Here is a 22580-nt window from a genome sequence, read left to right as displayed (position 1 = left end):
CTCTCCTCTCCTCTCCTCTCCTCTCCTCTCCCTCCCCTCCCTCCTCTCCCTCCTCTCTCTCTCCCTCCCTCTCCCCCTCCTCTCCCCCTCCCCTCTCCTCCCCTCCCCTGCCCTCTCCCTCCTCTTCTCTCCTCTCTTCCCTCCTCTCCTCTCTCCCTCTCCTCTCCTCTCCTCTCCTCTCCTCTCCTCTCCTCTCCTCTCTCCTCTCCTCTCCTCTCACTCCTCTTCTCCTCTCCTTCCTCTCTCCCCTCCCCTCGCCTCCCCCCCTCCTCTCCTCCTCTCTTCTCTCCTCCTCCCTCCAGGGGGCCGAGTGTGGTCCAGAAGGTCATGGAGGAGCAGTATGAGGTGGACCTGGTCTATATCACAGAGAGGATCATCTCCGTCTCCTTCCCCTCTGGGGCCGCGGAGCGCAGCTACAGCGAGCGCAGCTACAGCGCCAACCTCCAGGAGGTGGCGACCATGCTGCGCTCCAAGCACGGGGAGAACTACCTGTGAGGACCAGCAGCCACCAGGGGGCATCATAACCTGCTTTCCTGTTGTGTTCAGTGATGTACCTGAACGCGTTCAAAGAACGATCAATGAACAATCGAACAATATTTTGGGGCGAACGTCAAAGGAACGTACTGTATTTCCGCTAGATGAACGTAATTGTGAACGTGTTCATTCTTGGCGCTCTATCACAGTATAACTTCATTCAAAAGTGTGCCAGATTTGGCACGGGCACACACACACACACACACCAAAAGGTTTCGGTGTGTGCGTGTTGCGTGTGGAGAGAGATCGTTACACGTGACGCGGGCCGCCCACTTCAAGGCAATGGTAGGGGAAACACTGATAACTAATCACAGTGTGATGGAAATGCCAGTATTCTGATTGCTGTATTCTGTGGGTTGTGGCAATATTTTTTTTACAAATAATAGCTCGCAGCAACGTATTGAAAAAAGAACTATAAACTATAAACTAGTTCATTTTTTAAACCATGAACTTTAGTTCAACATTTTGAATTATGAACTATGAACTGAACTAGTAATTAAAACATTTGTGAACTGTGAACTGAACTAGTTCATGTAGAAAGTGAACCTTCCCACACTGGTTGTGTTTTATGTACATGGTATAAGATGGGGGACACGTTAAAAGCAACACAAAGTGTGTCAGTGAGGTGCTGGGCCGCCACGGCAGAACAGTATCAGTGCGCCTTGGCATAGATTCTCTGGAACTCTACTGGATGGCATTCTTGGATGATGGATGATAATAATAACTTTATTTTGCATAGCACCTTTCATACGGGGGATTGCAGTTCAAAGTGCTTTACATCAGTAAGAAATAAGACATACAATCTGTGTAAAACAAGCAGCAAGAGCAAAGCGTAAAGTGGATATAATAATGCAGATATATTAATCAAAATCATATCAGAACCTCACGTTCTAATTGGCTTCTTGAATTTCTGTAATCTGTTACAAAACATGATAAAGGTCATAGTAAGCACCCAGAGGATAGTGGGGCGTAGAAATAAAAGTAAAAATAAGTAAAATAATAGCAAGGGTAAAATTAGCACAACATCAATAATAAAAACAATAAAATCACAGTTTTTCACATTAGGATCTAACATCCCAACAGGCCACTTTGGTTCGATTCAGTTTCAGTAGAATAGAAAAGACACCTTGTGCCCTGTGGACGAGGACACTGTCGTCCTGGCAGAGATCCCTCCAATCAGGACAGAAATTTTTCATCATAGGATGGTGATCACTCAGAATAACTGTATTGGTTTCACTGAAATTTCATTAGAGTAACCTCAGATAACTCCTGGTGGTCTGATGTGTGTGTCTGTGCTCTCTGAGAAGTGATGGTGTCTGATGTGTGTGTCTGTGCTCTCTGATCTCAGATGCTCAACCTGAGCGAGCGGAGGACTGACTTGGCTAAGTTAAACCACAAGGGTAGGATCTCACTGGTACCCCCTCTTTACCACTCATGGTTAATTTAGATTAGACTACAAATAAACAGACATACTCAGACGGTTCCGAACTCACACACACACACACACACACACACACACACACACACACACACACACACACACACACACACACTACAAAAAATGTCACTTTAAGAAACATAACTGACTGTACATTAGTATAATTATTGTATATAGTACTTTACCTTAATTCTTAAGCTTAGCATTGTATTGTATGGGCGCCCCAGTGGCGAACCCATAGCGCGCTCAGCCGCGACACGGGCGACCCGGGTTCGATTCCCGAATCCGTCGTTATTTCCCGAATGTCTTCCCCCCACTCTGTCTCCCATTTCCTCTGTCTCTCCCTACTGGACTGCCCAGTAGTAATAAAGCGATAAAACGCCCAAAAATATATATAATAAAAAAAGCATTGTATTGTATTTTATTCGTATTACTTTCAGCATGTCTATTTTATTATCTATTTATTTATATTTAATTATTTGTATTTTTGCACAATCGAGGTGGGCATGGTCACCTTCATTTCACTACATGTCCTGTGTGTGTATGTACGTGACAACTAAATCTCTTGCATCTTGAATCTAATCTTCCCCTTGCTCTGGTCTCTGTAACGCCACCAGGTGCTGGACTTTGGCTGGCCAGACCACCACGCCCCTGCTCTGGACAAGATCTGCAGCATGTGTAAAGCCATGGACACCTGGCTCAACGGGGACCCGCGCACGTGGTGGTCCTGCACAACAAGGTACGGCGACCAGCAGGGGGAGCAGCCGTGCCAGCCTTTAAATCTAAATATGCCTTTAAATACAAATAAAGTTATTATTAAATCTATCTTTAAATCTCTAAATATATGTAAATAAAGTACTTATCCACCACAGGATATATTACATATTACATATTCCAAAAAATTTCACTTTCAACGAGTTCCCCTGCTGGGGAGTGAAACCGGGATGCTCGCATGGGAGGCAAGTGCCTTTACTCAAGACTACCGAGACACACTTTTCTGATAGCCTCGCCCAAACCCAAAATTCGAAATGTTTCCTTTCAAAGAGACCAGACTCTTGCATCTGCTACAAATGGTTCCATAGTGACCAATTTACTTTCAGAATGCAATCGACAGGCGTTTTATGCAAGATATTAACCCCTTAGCCGAGCGGGTCCGGTACCGGTACAAAATTAATATCACGTCATAAATATAGTCCGTATTAATTAATGTTGCCTTTCTTTTTCAAATGTAGCCAAGAGTAAAGGGTTATTCGCGAAATATGAGTGTATAAATATCTCTGCGTATCCTGGCAGAAACCTGATGAATTAGACGTGAGGAGATTACGCTGTCATTCATGTTTGTAGTCCTAAGAGAGAGGAGACCCAGGGCTTTCAATTTATGACGTAGAAATTTCATAAAACTACACTACCCAGCTCACGCCAGCCGCTTGAATTCTTGATTTTTTTTACATTATTTCGTGATTATATCTCACAGGTCGAACAAACCTGAACGTTATACATAAAATAGAACATAATTTGTTCTTTACAGTCTGTGAACATCTAGGAAAAAAATTGTTGCAATCTGAGAAAAATGGCGGAGCAATGGACATTATAAAAAAGTAACTGTACTTACAGTAGATTTCATTCACGGTATTTGCTGCCCTGTGACGGTGGTACTAAATCCATATTGAACTATGCCATTGGAAAGAGGAGATTTGGCCCGTAGATGTATGACTTGGCCATAATAAGGTCATTTATAGCCTGATATTCTATATTCTATATTCATATTTCAAATAGCATGTGTCCGGATCGCAAAATTCAGTACTGTATCTACAAAAAACCCTGTAAATCATCTGCCCTTTATTAATTTGCTTACCGGTAGATTTTTTCACGTGCGGTCAATGTTAGCATGGTGTTATTCACCATCATAGATGAGTAATAATAATAATAATAATAATTATTAATAATTTATATTCTCCTTTGGTTCATTACAATTTACTCAAGCCTAGTAACAGACAGACAGATGAGTAATTTGTAACACAAATTCTATGAGACCACAAAGTCTGTGACTAATTTAATTGTCGATGTGCCAACTCGACAAAACGACATCACAAATTCAAGTCTTGATGCTCTGATTCACAGTTTAGGGAGACAGTGTATACTGTAGATATTGATTCAGATGTCAATGATCACTGGAATGACACAGTGTACGTTCTGTTTTAGGGTGGATTCTCCCTTCAAAAGGGCAGCTGTAAACAGAACACCATTGTGGTTGGTTAAAAGAGGCTTGAGTTTAAGTTCAAAATCTAATTTGTGCCGCTGTGAGTCATTCAAATCAAATCAGCGTTACCATTCAATTACCTCTGAGGATTTGGAGGGGATACTAGCGTGCTTCAATCCCTCTTTTAAAGTTGTCTATGAAGAGAGGAAAAGCTGTAATCCCTTTTTATGCAATATGGTTCTAATTTGATATTGTTTATTTTTTCTATCCACTTTTTCTCCTTATTTTCTATTTTTCTCCCATCCCAATTTTGCTGTTTCCAATTCTCCCCTCCCCTGTCTTGAACGTTGCTCGCATATGGCCCCCACAGGTCGGTCGTAGGGAGGATAGAAACCTTGCATCACGTGTCCCCTCCGGTACATGAGGAGGCAGCCTGTCACATCTTCTCACCTGTCAGCGCGGACTCTCATTGGCGAGGTGTAACGTGTGGGAGGCTCACACTACCCCCGCTATTTCCTGTCTCTGCTCTGCAGGCGTCCCCCAACCGACCTGTAGGAGTCGCTGTCCACAACGTCCAGATTACCACCCATCAACTTCCACCCGCTGACTCTGCCAATTGAGCCAGTATGACGGCCGGCCCAAGCCGGAGGCAATGCCGACAGCCGGATTTGAACCCGGTGTCTCTTGCATTGGTGACGAGCGCAATGTGCCACCCAGCCTCCCCCTAATTTGATATTGTTTATGACTATTCAACTATCACAGAAGAAACTGGGATATCGTCATTTAAGCCAGTGGTTTTCAAACAAATTTTCAGGGGAGCCACATTTTCTGAATAAATATTCTCAAAGGAACAGGCCAACATTAGGCCTATGGGAAATGCTCGTACCGTCTTCTCCAGAGTCAGACAAGAAGATAGACACCAATCTCTGTGCGTTCAGTAGAAAGCTATCTGGCTGGAAGCGGATACGGTACAACTAGCCTAGCTGTTGGTCAAACACACCTCTCCCAGAGTTTTAAGCTAGGCTAGTGGTCCATGTGTTAAGCTAGGCTAGCTCGCAGCCGGATATCATTCTACTGAACGCACAGAGAGGAAATTGGTATCTATCTTCTTGTCTCTCTCTGGAGAAGACGTTAATCGCATTTCCCATAATGTTGGTGTGTTCTTTTAATGCCCCAAAACAAATTTGGCAGATTATTGTGTAGGCTAATAGGACAAGATCGATCCTGAATTTAGACTGCTGAACTGCTAGCCTACAGTGTGTAATTCAACATGTCTCTCTTTCAGTAGACTTGAGATGGCTTTTACTTCACATGACTCTTCCAAGAAAGCCCCACGTGTGGGTCACCAACCCACACTTTGAAAAAAGACTGATTTAAACAACTGTCTCCTTTTTCATCCCCTTCAGTCTCTTAACTCTCTCTCTCTCTCTCTCTCTCTCTCTCTCTCTCTCTCTCTCTCTCTCTCTCTCTCTCTCTCTCTCTCTCTCTCTCTCTCTCTCTCTCTCTCTCTCTCTCTCTCTCTGTCTCTCTCTCTCTCTCTCTCTCTCTCTCTCTCTCTCTCTCTCTCTCTCTCTCTCTCTCTCTTCTCCTAGGGGAATCGAGGGAGGACAGGGGTAGTCGTGGCTGCCTACATGCACTACAGTAACATATCTGGCAGGTAGTACTACACAAGACATTTACTGTACACAACAAACCGCTGTTACGATGGTACGGTGTGTGGAATGGCTGGTTTAAGCAGCCACACTTGCCTTGGCCTTGGGTCAAGCTAAATAGACCTGGGTACCACACACACACAGGAAGAGAGCCTTTGTCTAGACGACATCATGTAGCATCTGCTTTGGCTTGTAATATCTTCAATAAAGGTCTGTGTTTGTACCTTCTAACCTGAGTCTCCGTGGCTAAGAGCCCTGTAGAGAAGCAGCGTGCGTGTGGCAGGCAACACTGTCACAGAAGGATAATGAATATTTGATGTTCTTTTGAAAACTCAATGTAACACACTCCTTTAATTATTTATTTTCTTTCCTGTGAAGTAGTCGAATCCTGCAGACAAAGAACCATTTAAGTCTGTTTTCAGTTTAACAATGTTTTCAAACCTGATTTATCTGAAGGTGATAATGTTGGAGGTGTGTTACGCACATTCACGGTTCAAAGACAGTCGAGGTTGAGTAGTTTTAGGGTGATTATGTCACTGTCCCGCTCCCAAGTGATTTGGATTGACTTCACGACCACATATAAAACAGGTTGTCCAAAAGACAAATTCAAAACGGGTCTTTGTCAAGTTTAATGGCTGGAGAAGGTCTTAGGTGAAGGTTTATGAAGAGTTTGCATTCTTCAAATAACAACGCATGCAGCATCTTAATCCCATGGACTCACGTAATCATTTCCAATCTGTACAGTCACACTGTCAACCCAGGGTTGTATCAGGACAGGGCGATAGCTAACAGATACGGCCTCCAGGTTCAGGGCGACAGGGACCTGGGAAATCAAACACTGATGTGATTATGAAAATAGCTGGGTGGAGGCCGGGGGGATAGCGACTCTATAGTTACACTCAGTTGACTTGGAAACAACTTCAACAACATAATGACTAGGGTTGGGCACCGAAAACCGGTTCTAATTAGGAACCGGTTCCTAACTTCCGGTTCTGGAACCGCAAGTAACATACCTGCATTTCGATTCTTAATTTTTTTTTTTTTTTATTATTTTTTTAACTTTGTTAATTAATCCCCTAGTTACAGTATACAGCAACCAAATTAAACTGTATCAAGTCAACTGAAAATGTGAATAGTATGATTTTTTTTTTAAATTTTCAAAAAAATAAAAATTCTCCTGCAAAATAAGCTGTGACCTGCACCTCAAAGAATCGGAATCGAGAATCGTTCAGAACAGGAATCGATATGGAGAATCGGAATCGGAACCGGAATCGTTCAAATCCAAACGATGCCCAACCCTTTGATGACAAGTTTTTTTTTTGAGAGTTGTAAGCATTGGCATTAGCCTGAATAGTGTACGGTTAGTTACAGATCATGAGAAATGTGGCATTCTCTGCACCACAGCGTGTTGTTACTACTCTGTTACTACTCTGAGGTGATGATGTTACTACTCTGAGGTGATGATGTTACTACTCTGATGTGATGATGTTACTACTCTGATGTGATGATGTTACTCTGAGGTGATGATGTTACTACTCTGAGGTGATGATGTTACTACTCTGAGGTGATGATGTTACTCTGAGGTGATGATGTTACTACTCTGAGGTGATGTTACTCTGAGGTGATGATGTTACTACTCTGAGGTGATGATGTTACTCTGAGGTGATGATGTTACTACTCTGAGGTGATGATGTTACTCTGATGTGATGATGTTACTACTCTGAGATGATGATGTTACTACTCTGAGGTGATGCTGTTACTACTCTGAGGTGATGATGTTACTCTGATGTGATGATGTTACTACTCTGAGGTGATGATGTTACTACTCTGAGATGATGATGTTACTACTCTGAGGTGATGATGTTACTACTCTGAGGTGATGATGTTACTACTCTGAGGTGATGATGTTACTACTCTGAGGTGATGATGTTACTACTCTGATGTGATGATGTTACTACTCTGAGGTGATGATGTTACTACTCTGATGTGATGATGTTACTACTCTGAGGTGATGATGTTACTACTCTGAGGTGATGATGTTACTCTGAGATGATGATGTTACTACTCTGAGGTGATGATGTTACTCTGAGATGATGATGTTACTACTCTGAGGTGATGATGTTACTCTGAGGTGATGATGTTACTCTGAGGTGATGATGTTACTCTGATGTGATGTTACTACTCTGAGGTGATGATGTTACTACTCTGAGGTGATGATGTTACTCTGAGGTGATGATGTTACTACTCTGAGATGATGATGTTACTACTCTGAGGTGATGATGTTACTCTGAGGTGATGTTACTACTCTGAGGTGATGATGTTACTACTCTGAGGTGATGATGTTACTCTGAGGTGATGATGTTACTACTCTGAGATGATGATGTTACTACTCTGAGGTGATGATGTTACTACTCTGAGGTGATGATGTTACTCTGAGGTGATGATGTTACTACTCTGAGGTGATGATGTTACTACTCTGAGGTGATGATGTTACTACTCTGAGATGATGATGTTACTACTCTGAGGTGATGATGTTACTCTGAGGTGATGATGTTACTCTGAGGTGATGTTACTACTCTGAGGTGATGATGTTACTCTGAGGTGATGATGTTACTACTCTGTGGTGATGTTACTCTGAGGTGATGATGTTACTCTGAGGTGATGATGTTACTCTGAGGTGATGATGTTACTACTCTGAGGTGATGATGTTACTCTGAGGTGATGATGTTACTCTGAGGTGATGTTACTACTCTGAGGTGATGTTACTACTCTGAGGTGATGATGTTACTCTGATGTGATGATGTTACTCTGATGTGATGATGTTACTACTCTGAGGTGATGATGTTACTCTGAGGTGATGATGTTACTACTCTGAGGTGATGTTACTACTCTGAGGTGATGTTACTACTCTGAGGTGATGTTACTACTCTGAGGTGATGTTACTACTCTGAGGTGATGTTACTACTCTGAGGTGATGATGTTACTACTCTGAGGTGATGATGTTACTACTCTGAGGTGATGATGTTACTCTGAGGTGATGATGTTACTACTCTGATGTGATGATGTTACTACTCTGAGGTGATGATGTTACTCTGAGGTGATGTTACTACTCTGAGGTGATGATGTTACTACTCTGAGGTGATGATGTTACTACTCTGAGGTGATGATGTTACTCTGAGGTGATGATGTTACTACTCTGAGGTGATGATGTTACTCTGATGTGATGATGTTACTACTCTGAGGTGATGATGTTACTCTGAGGTGATGTTACTACTCTGAGGTGATGATGTTACTCTGAGGTGATGATGTTACTACTCTGAGGTGATGATGTTACTCTGATGTGATGATGTTACTACTCTGAGGTGATGATGTTACTCTGAGGTGATGATGTTACTACTCTGAGGTGATGTTACTACTCTGAGGTGATGATGTTACTCTGAGGTGATGATGTTACTACTCTGAGGTGATGATGTTACTCTGAGGTGATGATGTTACTCTGATGTGATGTTACTACTCTGAGGTGATGCTGTTACTACTCTGAGGTGATGATGTTACTACTCTGAGGTGATGATGTTACTCTGAGGTGATGATGTTACTCTGAGATGATGATGTTACTCTGAGGTGATGTTACTACTCTGAGGTGATGATGTTACTCTGAGGTGATGATGTTACTCTGAGGTGATGTTACTACTCTGAGGTGATGATGTTACTCTGAGGTGATGATGTTACTACTCTGTGGTGATGTTACTACTCTGAGGTGATGATGTTACTACTCTGAGGTGATGATGTTACTCTGATGTGATGATGTTACTCTGAGGTGATGATGTTACTACTCTGAGGTGATGATGTTACTCTGAGGTGATGATGTTACTCTGAGGTGATGATGTTACTCTGAGGTGATGATGTTACTCTGAGGTGATGTTACTACTCTGAGGTGATGATGTTACTACTCTGAGGTGATGATGTTACTCTGAGATGATGATGTTACTACTCTGAGGTGATGATGTTACTCTGAGGTGATGATGTTACTCTGAGGTGATGATGTTACTCTGAGGTGATGATGTTACTCTGAGGTGATGTTACTACTCTGAGGTGATGATGTTACTACTCTGAGGTGATGATGTTACTCTGAGGTGATGATGTTACTCTGAGGTGATGTTACTACTCTGAGGTGATGATGTTACTACTCTGAGGTGATGATGTTACTACTCTGAGGTGATGATGTTACTCTGATGTGATGATGTTACTACTCTGAGGTGATGATGTTACTACTCTGAGGTGATGATGTTACTCTGAGGTGATGATGTTACTACTCTGAGGTGATGATGTTACTCTGAGGTGATGATGTTACTCTGAGGTGATGATGTTACTCTGATGTGATGTTACTACTCTGAGGTGATGATGTTACTACTCTGAGGTGATGATGTTACTACTCTGAGGTGATGATGTTACTCTGAGGTGATGATGTTACTCTGAGGTGATGATGTTACTCTGAGGTGATGTTACTACTCTGAGGTGATGATGTTACTACTCTGAGGTGATGATGTTACTCTGAGGTGATGATGTTACTCTGAGGTGATGTTACTACTCTGAGGTGATGATGTTACTACTCTGAGGTGATGATGTTACTACTCTGAGGTGATGATGTTACTCTGATGTGATGATGTTACTACTCTGAGGTGATGATGTTACTACTCTGAGGTGATGATGTTACTCTGAGGTGATGATGTTACTACTCTGAGGTGATGATGTTACTCTGAGGTGATGATGTTACTCTGAGGTGATGATGTTACTCTGATGTGATGTTACTACTCTGAGGTGATGATGTTACTACTCTGAGGTGATGATGTTACTCTGAGCTGATGATGTTACTCTGATGTGATGATGTTACTACTCTGAGGTGATGATGTTACTCTGAGCTGATGATGTTACTCTGATGTGATGATGTTACTCTGAGGTGATGATGTTACTCTGAGGTGATGATGTTACTCTGAGGTGATGTTACTACTCTGAGGTGATGATGTTACTCTGAGGTGATGATGTTACTCTGAGGTGATGATGTTACTCTGAGGTGATGATGTTACTCTGAGATGATGATGTTACTCTGAGGTGATTATGTTACTCTGAGGTGATGATGTTACTCTGAGGTGATGATGTTACTCTGAGGTGATTATGTTACTACTCTGAGGTGATGTTACTACTCTGAGGTGATGATGTTACTCTGAGGTGATGATGTTACTCTGATGTGATGATGTTACTACTCTGAGGTGATTATGTTACTCTGAGGTGATGTTACTCTGATGTGATGATGTTACTACTCTGAGGTGATTATGTTACTCTGAGGTGATGTTACTACTCTGAGGTGATGATGTTACTACTCTGAGGTGATTATGTTACTCTGAGGTGATGTTACTACTCTGAGGTGATGATGTTACTACTCCGAGGTGATTATGTTACTCTGAGGTGATGTTACTACTCTGAGGTGATGATGTTACTACTCTGAGGTGATGATGTTACTCTGAGGTGATGATGTTACTCTGAGGTGATGTTACTACTCTGAGGTGATGATGTTACTACTCTGAGGTGATGATGTTACTCTGAGGTGATGATGTTACTCTGAGGTGATGTTACTACTCTGAGGTGATTATGTTACTACTCTGAGGTGATGATGTTACTACTCTGAGGTGATGATGTTACTCTGAGGTGATGATGTTACTCTGAGGTGATGTTACTACTCTGAGGTGATGATGTTACTACTCTGAGGTGATGATGTTACTCTGAGGTGATGATGTTACTACTCTGAGGTGATGATGTTACTCTGAGGTGATGATGTTACTACTCTGAGGTGATGATGTTACTACTCTGAGGTGATGATGTTACTCTGAGGTGATGATGTTACTACTCTGAGGTGATGATGTTACTCTGATGTGATGATGTTACTCTGAGGTGATGTTACTACTCTGAGGTGATGATGTTACTCTGAGGTGATGATGTTACTACTCTGAGGTGATGATGTTACTCTGATGTGATGATGTTACTACTCTGAGGTGATGATGTTACTACTCTGATGTGATGATGTTACTACTCTGAGGTGATGATGTTACTCTGAGGTGATGTTACTACTCTGAGGTGATGATGTTACTACTCTGAGGTGATGATGTTACTACTCTGAGGTGATGATGTTACTCTGAGGTGATGATGTTACTACTCTGAGGTGATGATGTTACTCTGATGTGATGATGTTACTACTCTGAGGTGATGATGTTACTCTGAGGTGATGTTACTACTCTGAGGTGATGATGTTACTCTGAGGTGATGATGTTACTACTCTGAGGTGATGATGTTACTCTGATGTGATGATGTTACTACTCTGAGGTGATGATGTTACTCTGAGGTGATGATGTTACTACTCTGAGGTGATGTTACTACTCTGAGGTGATGATGTTACTCTGAGGTGATGATGTTACTACTCTGAGGTGATGATGTTACTCTGAGGTGATGATGTTACTCTGATGTGATGTTACTACTCTGAGGTGATGCTGTTACTACTCTGAGGTGATGATGTTACTACTCTGAGGTGATGATGTTACTCTGAGGTGATGATGTTACTCTGAGATGATGATGTTACTCTGAGGTGATGTTACTACTCTGAGGTGATGATGTTACTCTGAGGTGATGATGTTACTCTGAGGTGATGTTACTACTCTGAGGTGATGATGTTACTCTGAGGTGATGATGTTACTACTCTGTGGTGATGTTACTACTCTGAGGTGATGATGTTACTACTCTGAGGTGATGATGTTACTCTGATGTGATGATGTTACTCTGAGGTGATGATGTTACTACTCTGAGGTGATGATGTTACTCTGAGGTGATGATGTTACTCTGAGGTGATGATGTTACTCTGAGGTGATGATGTTACTCTGAGGTGATGTTACTACTCTGAGGTGATGATGTTACTACTCTGAGGTGATGATGTTACTCTGAGATGATGATGTTACTACTCTGAGGTGATGATGTTACTCTGAGGTGATGATGTTACTCTGAGGTGATGATGTTACTCTGAGGTGATGATGTTACTCTGAGGTGATGTTACTACTCTGAGGTGATGATGTTACTACTCTGAGGTGATGATGTTACTCTGAGGTGATGATGTTACTCTGAGGTGATGTTACTACTCTGAGGTGATGATGTTACTACTCTGAGGTGATGATGTTACTACTCTGAGGTGATGATGTTACTCTGATGTGATGATGTTACTACTCTGAGGTGATGATGTTACTACTCTGAGGTGATGATGTTACTCTGAGGTGATGATGTTACTACTCTGAGGTGATGATGTTACTCTGAGGTGATGATGTTACTCTGAGGTGATGATGTTACTCTGATGTGATGTTACTACTCTGAGGTGATGATGTTACTACTCTGAGGTGATGATGTTACTACTCTGAGGTGATGATGTTACTCTGAGGTGATGATGTTACTCTGAGGTGATGATGTTACTCTGAGGTGATGTTACTACTCTGAGGTGATGATGTTACTACTCTGAGGTGATGATGTTACTCTGAGGTGATGATGTTACTCTGAGGTGATGTTACTACTCTGAGGTGATGATGTTACTACTCTGAGGTGATGATGTTACTACTCTGAGGTGATGATGTTACTCTGATGTGATGATGTTACTACTCTGAGGTGATGATGTTACTACTCTGAGGTGATGATGTTACTCTGAGGTGATGATGTTACTACTCTGAGGTGATGATGTTACTCTGAGGTGATGATGTTACTCTGAGGTGATGATGTTACTCTGATGTGATGTTACTACTCTGAGGTGATGATGTTACTACTCTGAGGTGATGATGTTACTCTGAGCTGATGATGTTACTCTGATGTGATGATGTTACTACTCTGAGGTGATGATGTTACTCTGAGCTGATGATGTTACTCTGATGTGATGATGTTACTCTGAGGTGATGATGTTACTCTGAGGTGATGATGTTACTCTGAGGTGATGTTACTACTCTGAGGTGATGATGTTACTCTGAGGTGATGATGTTACTCTGAGGTGATGATGTTACTCTGAGGTGATGATGTTACTCTGAGATGATGATGTTACTCTGAGGTGATTATGTTACTCTGAGGTGATGATGTTACTCTGAGGTGATGATGTTACTCTGAGGTGATGATGTTACTCTGAGGTGATTATGTTACTACTCTGAGGTGATGTTACTACTCTGAGGTGATGATGTTACTCTGAGGTGATGATGTTACTCTGATGTGATGATGTTACTACTCTGAGGTGATTATGTTACTCTGAGGTGATGTTACTCTGATGTGATGATGTTACTACTCTGAGGTGATTATGTTACTCTGAGGTGATGTTACTACTCTGAGGTGATGATGTTACTACTCTGAGGTGATTATGTTACTCTGAGGTGATGTTACTACTCTGAGGTGATGATGTTACTACTCCGAGGTGATTATGTTACTCTGAGGTGATGTTACTACTCTGAGGTGATGATGTTACTACTCTGAGGTGATGATGTTACTCTGAGGTGATGATGTTACTCTGAGGTGATGTTACTACTCTGAGGTGATGATGTTACTACTCTGAGGTGATGATGTTACTCTGAGGTGATGATGTTACTCTGAGGTGATGTTACTACTCTGAGGTGATTATGTTACTACTCTGAGGTGATGATGTTACTACTCTGAGGTGATGATGTTACTCTGAGGTGATGATGTTACTCTGAGGTGATGTTACTACTCTGAGGTGATGATGTTACTACTCTGAGGTGATGATGTTACTCTGAGGTGATGATGTTACTACTCTGAGGTGATGATGTTACTCTGAGGTGATGATGTTACTACTCTGAGGTGATGATGTTACTACTCTGAGGTGATGATGTTACTCTGAGGTGATGATGTTACTACTCTGAGGTGATGATGTTACTCTGATGTGATGATGTTACTCTGATGTGATGATGTTACTCTGAGGTGATGATGTTACTACTCTGAGGTGATGTTACTACTCTGAGGTGATGATGTTACTACTCTGAGATGATGATGTTACTACTCTGAGATGATGATGTTACTACTCTGAGGTGATGATGTTACTACTCTGAGGTGATGATGTTACTCTGAGGTGATGATGTTACTACTCTGAGGTGATGATGTTACTCTGAGGTGATGATGTTACTACTCTGAGGTGATGATGTTACTACTCTGAGGTGATGATGTTACTCTGAGGTGATGTTACTACTCTGTGATGATGTTACTACTCTGAGGTGATGATGTTACTCTGAGGTGATGATGTTACTCTGAGGTGATGTTACTACTCTGAGGTGATGATGTTACTCTGAGGTGATGATGTTACTCTGATGTGATGATGTTACTACTCTGAGGTGATGATGTTACTACTCTGAGGTGATGATGTTACTACTCTGAGGTGATGATGTTACTACTCTGTGATGATGATGTTACTACTCTGATGTGATGATGTTACTACTCTGAGGTGATGATGTTACTCTGAGCTGATGATGTTACTCTGATGTGATGATGTTACTCTGAGGTGATGATGTTACTCTGAGGTGATGATGTTACTCTGAGGTGATGTTACTACTCTGAGGTGATGATGTTACTCTGAGGTGATGATGTTACTCTGAGGTGATGATGTTACTCTGAGGTGATGATGTTACTCTGAGATGATGATGTTACTCTGAGGTGATTATGTTACTCTGAGGTGATGATGTTACTCTGAGGTGATGATGTTACTCTGAGGTGATGATGTTACTCTGAGGTGATTATGTTACTACTCTGAGGTGATGTTACTACTCTGAGGTGATGATGTTACTCTGAGGTGATGATGTTACTCTGATGTGATGATGTTACTACTCTGAGGTGATTATGTTACTCTGAGGTGATGTTACTCTGATGTGATGATGTTACTACTCTGAGGTGATTATGTTACTCTGAGGTGATGTTACTACTCTGAGGTGATGATGTTACTACTCTGAGGTGATGATGTTACTCTGAGGTGATGATGTTACTCTGAGGTGATGTTACTACTCTGAGGTGATGATGTTACTACTCTGAGGTGATGATGTTACTCTGAGGTGATGATGTTACTCTGAGGTGATGTTACTACTCTGAGGTGATTATGTTACTACTCTGAGGTGATGATGTTACTACTCTGAGGTGATGATGTTACTCTGAGGTGATGATGTTACTCTGAGGTGATGTTACTACTCTGAGGTGATGATGTTACTACTCTGAGGTGATGATGTTACTCTGAGGTGATGATGTTACTACTCTGAGGTGATGATGTTACTCTGAGGTGATGATGTTACTACTCTGAGGTGATGATGTTACTACTCTGAGGTGATGATGTTACTCTGAGGTGATGATGTTACTACTCTGAGGTGATGATGTTACTCTGATGTGATGATGTTACTCTGATGTGATGATGTTACTCTGAGGTGATGATGTTACTACTCTGAGGTGATGTTACTACTCTGAGGTGATGATGTTACTACTCTGAGATGATGATGTTACTACTCTGAGATGATGATGTTACTACTCTGAGGTGATGATGTTACTACTCTGAGGTGATGATGTTACTCTGAGGTGATGATGTTACTACTCTGAGGTGATGATGTTACTCTGAGGTGATGATGTTACTACTCTGAGGTGATGATGTTACTACTCTGAGGTGATGATGTTACTCAAGTTCAAGTTCAAGTTCTTTAATAGTTGTCATACAGAAGTACAGAATACTTTCATACAAAATGCTTCTTACTGTTACGCTCCAGAGACTGTGCTAGACAAGATAGTATCAAATAACATAATAACATAATATAGCATGAATTTAGAAGAAGAAAATGAGGTCACAGTGTTCGGTATAGACATATGTACAATGTTCTGAGTTACCATATAATATACAATACACAATACTATGCAGTGTACTAATGTACAGTACTATCTAGTGCAAAGCAGAAATGGGATGAGGTACAATTTTAGGTACAATTTACAGTAAGGTGTACGAGTTGTAGTGCAATCCTTCATCCATAAATATAAAGTGTGGGGAGTGGGTGCTACAGTGTGTTTGTTTAAAGTGGGTGTGTGCTATAAAGTGTGTGTAGTGGGTGCTACAGTGTGTTTGTTTAAAGTGAGTGTGTGCGTGTGGATGTGTGTGCTATGTGTGTTTGGTGGTTGTTGTTGTGTAGTGTTCATTCATTGTTCGTTTAGCAGCCTGATGGCCTGGGGATAGAAGCTACTTCTGAGTCTTTCTGTGCTCGCCTTGAGACTCCTGTATCGCTTGCCTGACGGCAGCAGTTCAAAGAGGCAGTTGTTCGGGTGGCTCGAGTCCTTAATAATTCTCTTAGCCTTCCCCTTGCAACGCTTGTAGTAAATGTTCTGGAGGGTGGGGAGCCCCCCTCCAATTGTGCGTTCGGCTGAACGTGTCACTCTTTGTAGTCTGCTTTGGTCTTTTGCAGTGCTATTCCCAAACCAGGAGGTGATGTTGCCGGTCAAGATGCTCTCTATTGTACATGAGTAGAAGTTCTTAAGGATCTTCTGGCTGACTTGGAACTTCATTAGGCGCCTGAGGAAGTAGAGGCGTTGTCGTGCCTTCTTCACCACACTGTTAATGTGTGTGGTCCATGTCAAGTCCTCGGATATGTAGGCTCCGAGGTACTTGAAGCTGTTGACTCTCTCAACCGGTGCCCCGTCGATGCTGAGGGGGCTGTAGTCCTTGACCCCCGACCTCCTGAAGTCCACAATCATCTCCTTTGTTTTGCTGACGTTCAGGGAGAGGCTGTTTTCCTGGCACCATCCCGCCAGGACCTTGACCTCTTCCAGGTAGGCCCTCTCGTCGTTGGCAGAGATCAGGCCCACCACCACTGTGTCGTCAGCAAATTTGACGATTGTATTGCTACTCCGCTGAGCCACACAGTCGTGTGTGTACAGGGAGTAGAGGAGGGGACTCAGAACACAGCCCTGGGGGGCCCCTATGTTGAGGGTGATGGATGAGGAGGTGCAGTTGCCTGCTCTCACCACCTGGGGTCTGCCAGTCAGGAAGTCCAAGACCCACTGGCAGAGGTCATAGCCCAAGCCCAGGTCCCTGAGCTTGGCTATGAGTATGGAGGGGACTATGGTATTGAATGCCGAGCTGTAGTCGATGAATAGCATTCTCACATAGTTCCCCTGCCTCTTGTCCAGGTGTGATGCTGCTGTGTGCAGCACATGGGATATGGCGTCCTCCGTGGACCTGTTGGGGCGGTATGCAAATTGCAGGGGGTCCATGTTGATGGGGAGGGAGGAGCAGATGTAGCCCTTTACTAGCTTCTCAAAGCACTTCATGGCTATGGAGGTGAGAGCTACAGGGCGGTAGTCGTTGAGGCAAGCAGGCTTGGATTTTTTTGGTACAGGGATAATAGTGGACTTCTTCAGGCAGGTGGGGATGACAGCCTGTTCTAAGGACAGGTTAAATATGTCAGTGAATACTGGGGCCAGTTGGTCGGCACAGACTTTTAGGACGCGGCCGGGGATGCCGTCCGGACCTGCTGCCTTCCTGATATTCACTTTTTTAAAGGTCCGCCTCACCTCATGCTCTGTTACCCTGAACACTGCGCCTCCATCAGCAGCCGACCCCCCCCCCCCCCCCATTGCCGAGGCTTGTGAGCTGGTGTTGTTATTACCAGCATCAAACCTCGCATAGAAGGTATTGAGGTCGTTTGCTAAGGAGATGTCACTGTTCAGTTTGAGGGAGGCGCCTTTGTAGTCTGTCATCGTTTTGAGCCCCTGCCACATAGCTCTAGAGTCAGCTTGTTCAAACTGGAGTTCAATTTTATCCCTGTAGCGCCGTTTGGCCTCTGACACTGTCCTCCTTACGTTGTGTCGCGCCACCTTGTGGTCATTCATGTTGCCTGCCACTAGGCCGTCATTGTATGCTTTGGTGCGCTCTCTCAGAGCTTCACGGACGGATTTGTCTACCCAGGGTTTTTGATTTGGGTAAACTTTCATTTTGGTAGTGGGGATTGTTTCTTTCACCCTAGTACAGACATAGTCCAGCACTGTCTCCGTGTAGGCATTAATGTTATCTGTGTCGCGGAACACAATCCAGTCTGTGTTGTGAAACACTGACCGGATCGTATCCTCTGACGTCACATCCCATTTCTGCACCTCTCGCGAGACTACGGGAGTACTTTTAATTCTTTGTCTGTACTTTGGTGTAAGGAAAATGGATGCGTGATCTGACTTGCCAAAGCCACTATCAGAATGAGCCTTGTAGCCACCTTTAAATTGCGTGTAACAGTGATCTAGGATGTTACCGCCTCTGGTGTTGCAAGTCACATGCTGATAGAAATCAGGCAATACCTTTCTCAGATTGGCGCTATTGAAATCTCCCAGTACTAAAATGGCGGCGTTAACGTTCGTCGCTTGTATACTATTTACCTCGTCGTGGAGTCTGGAGAGCGCGGCGTTGTTGTTGGCTTGCGGTGGAATATACACTCCGACCAGGACGATCGCCGTTAACTCCCTCGGGAGGAAGAAAGGACAACACTTGATGGTTATATATTCCAGTTCTGGGGAGCAGTGGTTGGATAATTCCTTCACGTTCGTTGGATCACTCCAATTTTTGTTAAACATGAAGGCAATACCTCCTCCACGTTGTTTACCGGACTCTGATTGTGTCCGATCCTTCCTATGGATAAAGAAGTGATCCGCTGGTTGAATCGCGTGATCTGGAACCTCCGGTGTTAGCCATGTTTCGGTGAAGCAAAGGACATTGCAGTCCCTAACGTCTCTTTGATATTGAATCCTTGCTCGGATGTCATCCAGTTTATTGTCTATTGATTGTACATTGGCTAGCAATATACTGGGAAGTGGTGTACGGTGCCGCCTGGTTCTCAGCCTGTTACGGACTCCAGCTCTCTTTCCTCGCCGTCTGGGTCCTTTGTCCCTGGGGGCGAGATCCGGTCCTGATGTCCTCAAGATCTCAACGGGCCATTGTTGCGGTTCAGAGAGCTGATCCAGAGAGTAATCCAGTCGGTAAGTTTCCCGTAATCCAATGTCTATTAGTGACTGACGGTCATACACATTAATTGCACCTACTGTTGGTACAGACAAAACTCTTAAAACTATAAATATTAACAAAAGTATGCACAGTCTCGACGGAGCGCACAGACAGGCAGCCGGACGTAGCGGCGCCATCTCTGAGGTGATGTTACTACTCTGTGATGATGTTACTACTCTGAGGTGATGATGTTACTCTGAGGTGATGATGTTACTCTGAAGTGATGTTACTACTCTGAGGTGATGATGTTACTCTGAGGTGATGATGTTACTCTGATGTGATGATGTTACTACTCTGAGGTGATGATGTTACTACTCTGAGGTGATGATGTTACTACTCTGAGGTGATGATGTTACTACTCTGTGATGATGATGTTACTACTCTGAGGTGATGATGTTACTACTCTGAGGTGATGATGTTACTCTGAGGTGATGATGTTACTACTCTGAGGTGATGATGTTACTCTGAGGTGATGATGTTACTACTCTGAGGTGATGATGTTACTACTCTGAGGTGATGATGTTACTCTGAGGTGATGATGTTACTACTCTGAGGTGATGATGTTACTACTCTGAGGTGATGATGTTACTCTGAGGTGATAATGTTACTACTCTGAGGTGATGATGTTACTACTCTGAGGTGATGATGTTACTCTGAGGTGATGATGTTACTACTCTGATGTGATGATGTTACTCTGAGGTGATGTTACTCTGAGATGATGATGTTACTACTCTGTGGTGATGATGTTACTCTGAGGTGATGATGTTACTACTCTGAGGTGATGATGTTACTCTGAGATGATGATGTTACTCTGAGGTGATGATGTTACTACTCTGTGATGATGATGTTACTACTCTGAGGTGATGATGTTACTCTGAGGTGATGATGTTACTACTCTGAGGTGATGATGTTACTCTGAGGTGATGATGTTACTACTCTGAGGTGATGATGTTACTACTCTGAGGTGATGATGTTACTCTGAGGTGATGATGTTACTACTCTGAGGTGATGATGTTACTACTCTGAGGTGATGATGTTACTCTGAGGTGATGATGTTACTACTCTGAGGTGATGATGTTACTCTGATGTGATGATGTTACTCTGAGGTGATGATGTTACTACTCTGAGGTGATGTTACTACTCTGAGGTGATGATGTTACTACTCTGAGATGATGATGTTACTACTCTGAGGTGATGATGTTACTACTCTGAGGTGATGATGTTACTACTCTGAGATGATGATGTTACTACTCTGAGGTGATGATGTTACTCTGAGGTGATGATGTTACTACTCTGAGGTGATGATGTTACTCTGAGGTGATGTTACTACTCTGAGGTGATGATGTTACTACTCTGAGGTGATGATGTTACTCTGAGGTGATGATGTTACTCTGAGGTGATGTTACTACTCTGTGATGATGTTACTACTCTGAGGTGATGATGTTACTCTGAGGTGATGATGTTACTCTGAGGTGATGTTACTACTCTGAGGTGATGATGTTACTCTGAGGTGATGATGTTACTACTCTGAGGTGATGTTACTACTCTGAGGTGATGATGTTACTACTCTGAGGTGATGATGTTACTACTCTGAGGTGATGATGTTACTACTCTGTGATGATGATGTTACTACTCTGAGGTGATGATGTTACTCTGAGGTGATGATGTTACTACTCGGAGGTGATGATGTTACTCTGAGGTGATGTTACTACTCTGAGGTGATGATGTTACTCTGAGGTGATAATGTTACTACTCTGAGGTGATGATGTTACTACTCTGAGGTGATGATGTTACTCTGAGGTGATGATGTTACTACTCTGATGTGATGATGTTACTCTGAGGTGATGTTACTCTGAGATGATGATGTTACTACTCTGAGGTGATGATGTTACTCTGAGGTGATGATGTTACTACTCTGTGATGATGATGTTACTCTGAGGTGATGATGTTACTCTGAGGTGATGATGTTACTCTGAGGTGATGATGTTACTCTGAGGTGATGATGTTACTACTCTGTGATGATGTTACTCTGAGGTGATGATGTTACTACTCTGTGATGATGATGTTACTCTGAGGTGATGATGTTACTCTGAGGTGATGATGTTACTCTGAGGTGATGATGTTACTCTGAGATGATGATGTTACTACTCTGTGATGATGTTACTCTGAGATGATGATGTTACTACTCTGTGATGATGTTACTCTGAGGTGATGATGTTACTCTGAGGTGATGATGTTACTCTGAGGTGATGATGTTACTACTCTGAGATGATGATGTTACTACTCTGTGATGATGTTACTCTGAGGTGATGATGTTACTACTCTGAGATGATGATGTTACTACTCTGTGATGATGTTACTCTGAGATGATGATGTTACTACTCTGAGGTGATGATGTTACTACTCTGTGATGATGTTACTCTGAGGTGATGATGTTACTACTCTGAGGTGATGATGTTACTACTCTGTGATGATGTTACTCTGAGGTGATGATGTTACTACTCTGAGGTGATGATGTTACTACTCTGAGGTGATGATGTTACTACTCTGTGATGATGTTACTCTGAGGTGATGATGTTACTACTCTGAGATGATGATGTTACTACTCTGAGATGATGATGTTACTACTCTGTGATGATGTTACTCTGAGGTGATGATGTTACTACTCTGAGGTGATGA

The 22580-nt window shown here is 42.7% G+C and overlaps 1 protein-coding gene across 1 annotated transcript in view; it reads left to right on the top strand.

Annotated features, from left to right (window-relative positions):
• Window positions 1-638: 638 nt before the first annotated feature.
• Window positions 639-22580, top strand: part of tns1a (tensin 1a) — a gene marked incomplete at its 5' end in the record, with an annotated part of 87967 nt that continues 66025 nt past the window's right edge. The window contains 5 exon segments of the mRNA XM_084316340.1: window positions 639-644; window positions 1883-1948; window positions 2590-2683; window positions 2686-2711; window positions 5765-5829. Coding sequence (XP_084172466.1) covers window positions 639-644; window positions 1883-1948; window positions 2590-2683; window positions 2686-2711; window positions 5765-5829 — 257 coding nt within the window.

The sequence above is a fragment of the Notolepis coatsorum genome (genome assembly GCF_963971535.1).
Source record: "Notolepis coatsorum genome assembly, chromosome: 1".
Taxonomy (NCBI): Eukaryota; Metazoa; Chordata; class Actinopteri; order Aulopiformes; family Paralepididae; genus Notolepis; species Notolepis coatsorum.
Note: the sequence above shows the minus strand (reverse complement) of the source record. Positions and strands in the feature narration are given on the sequence as shown.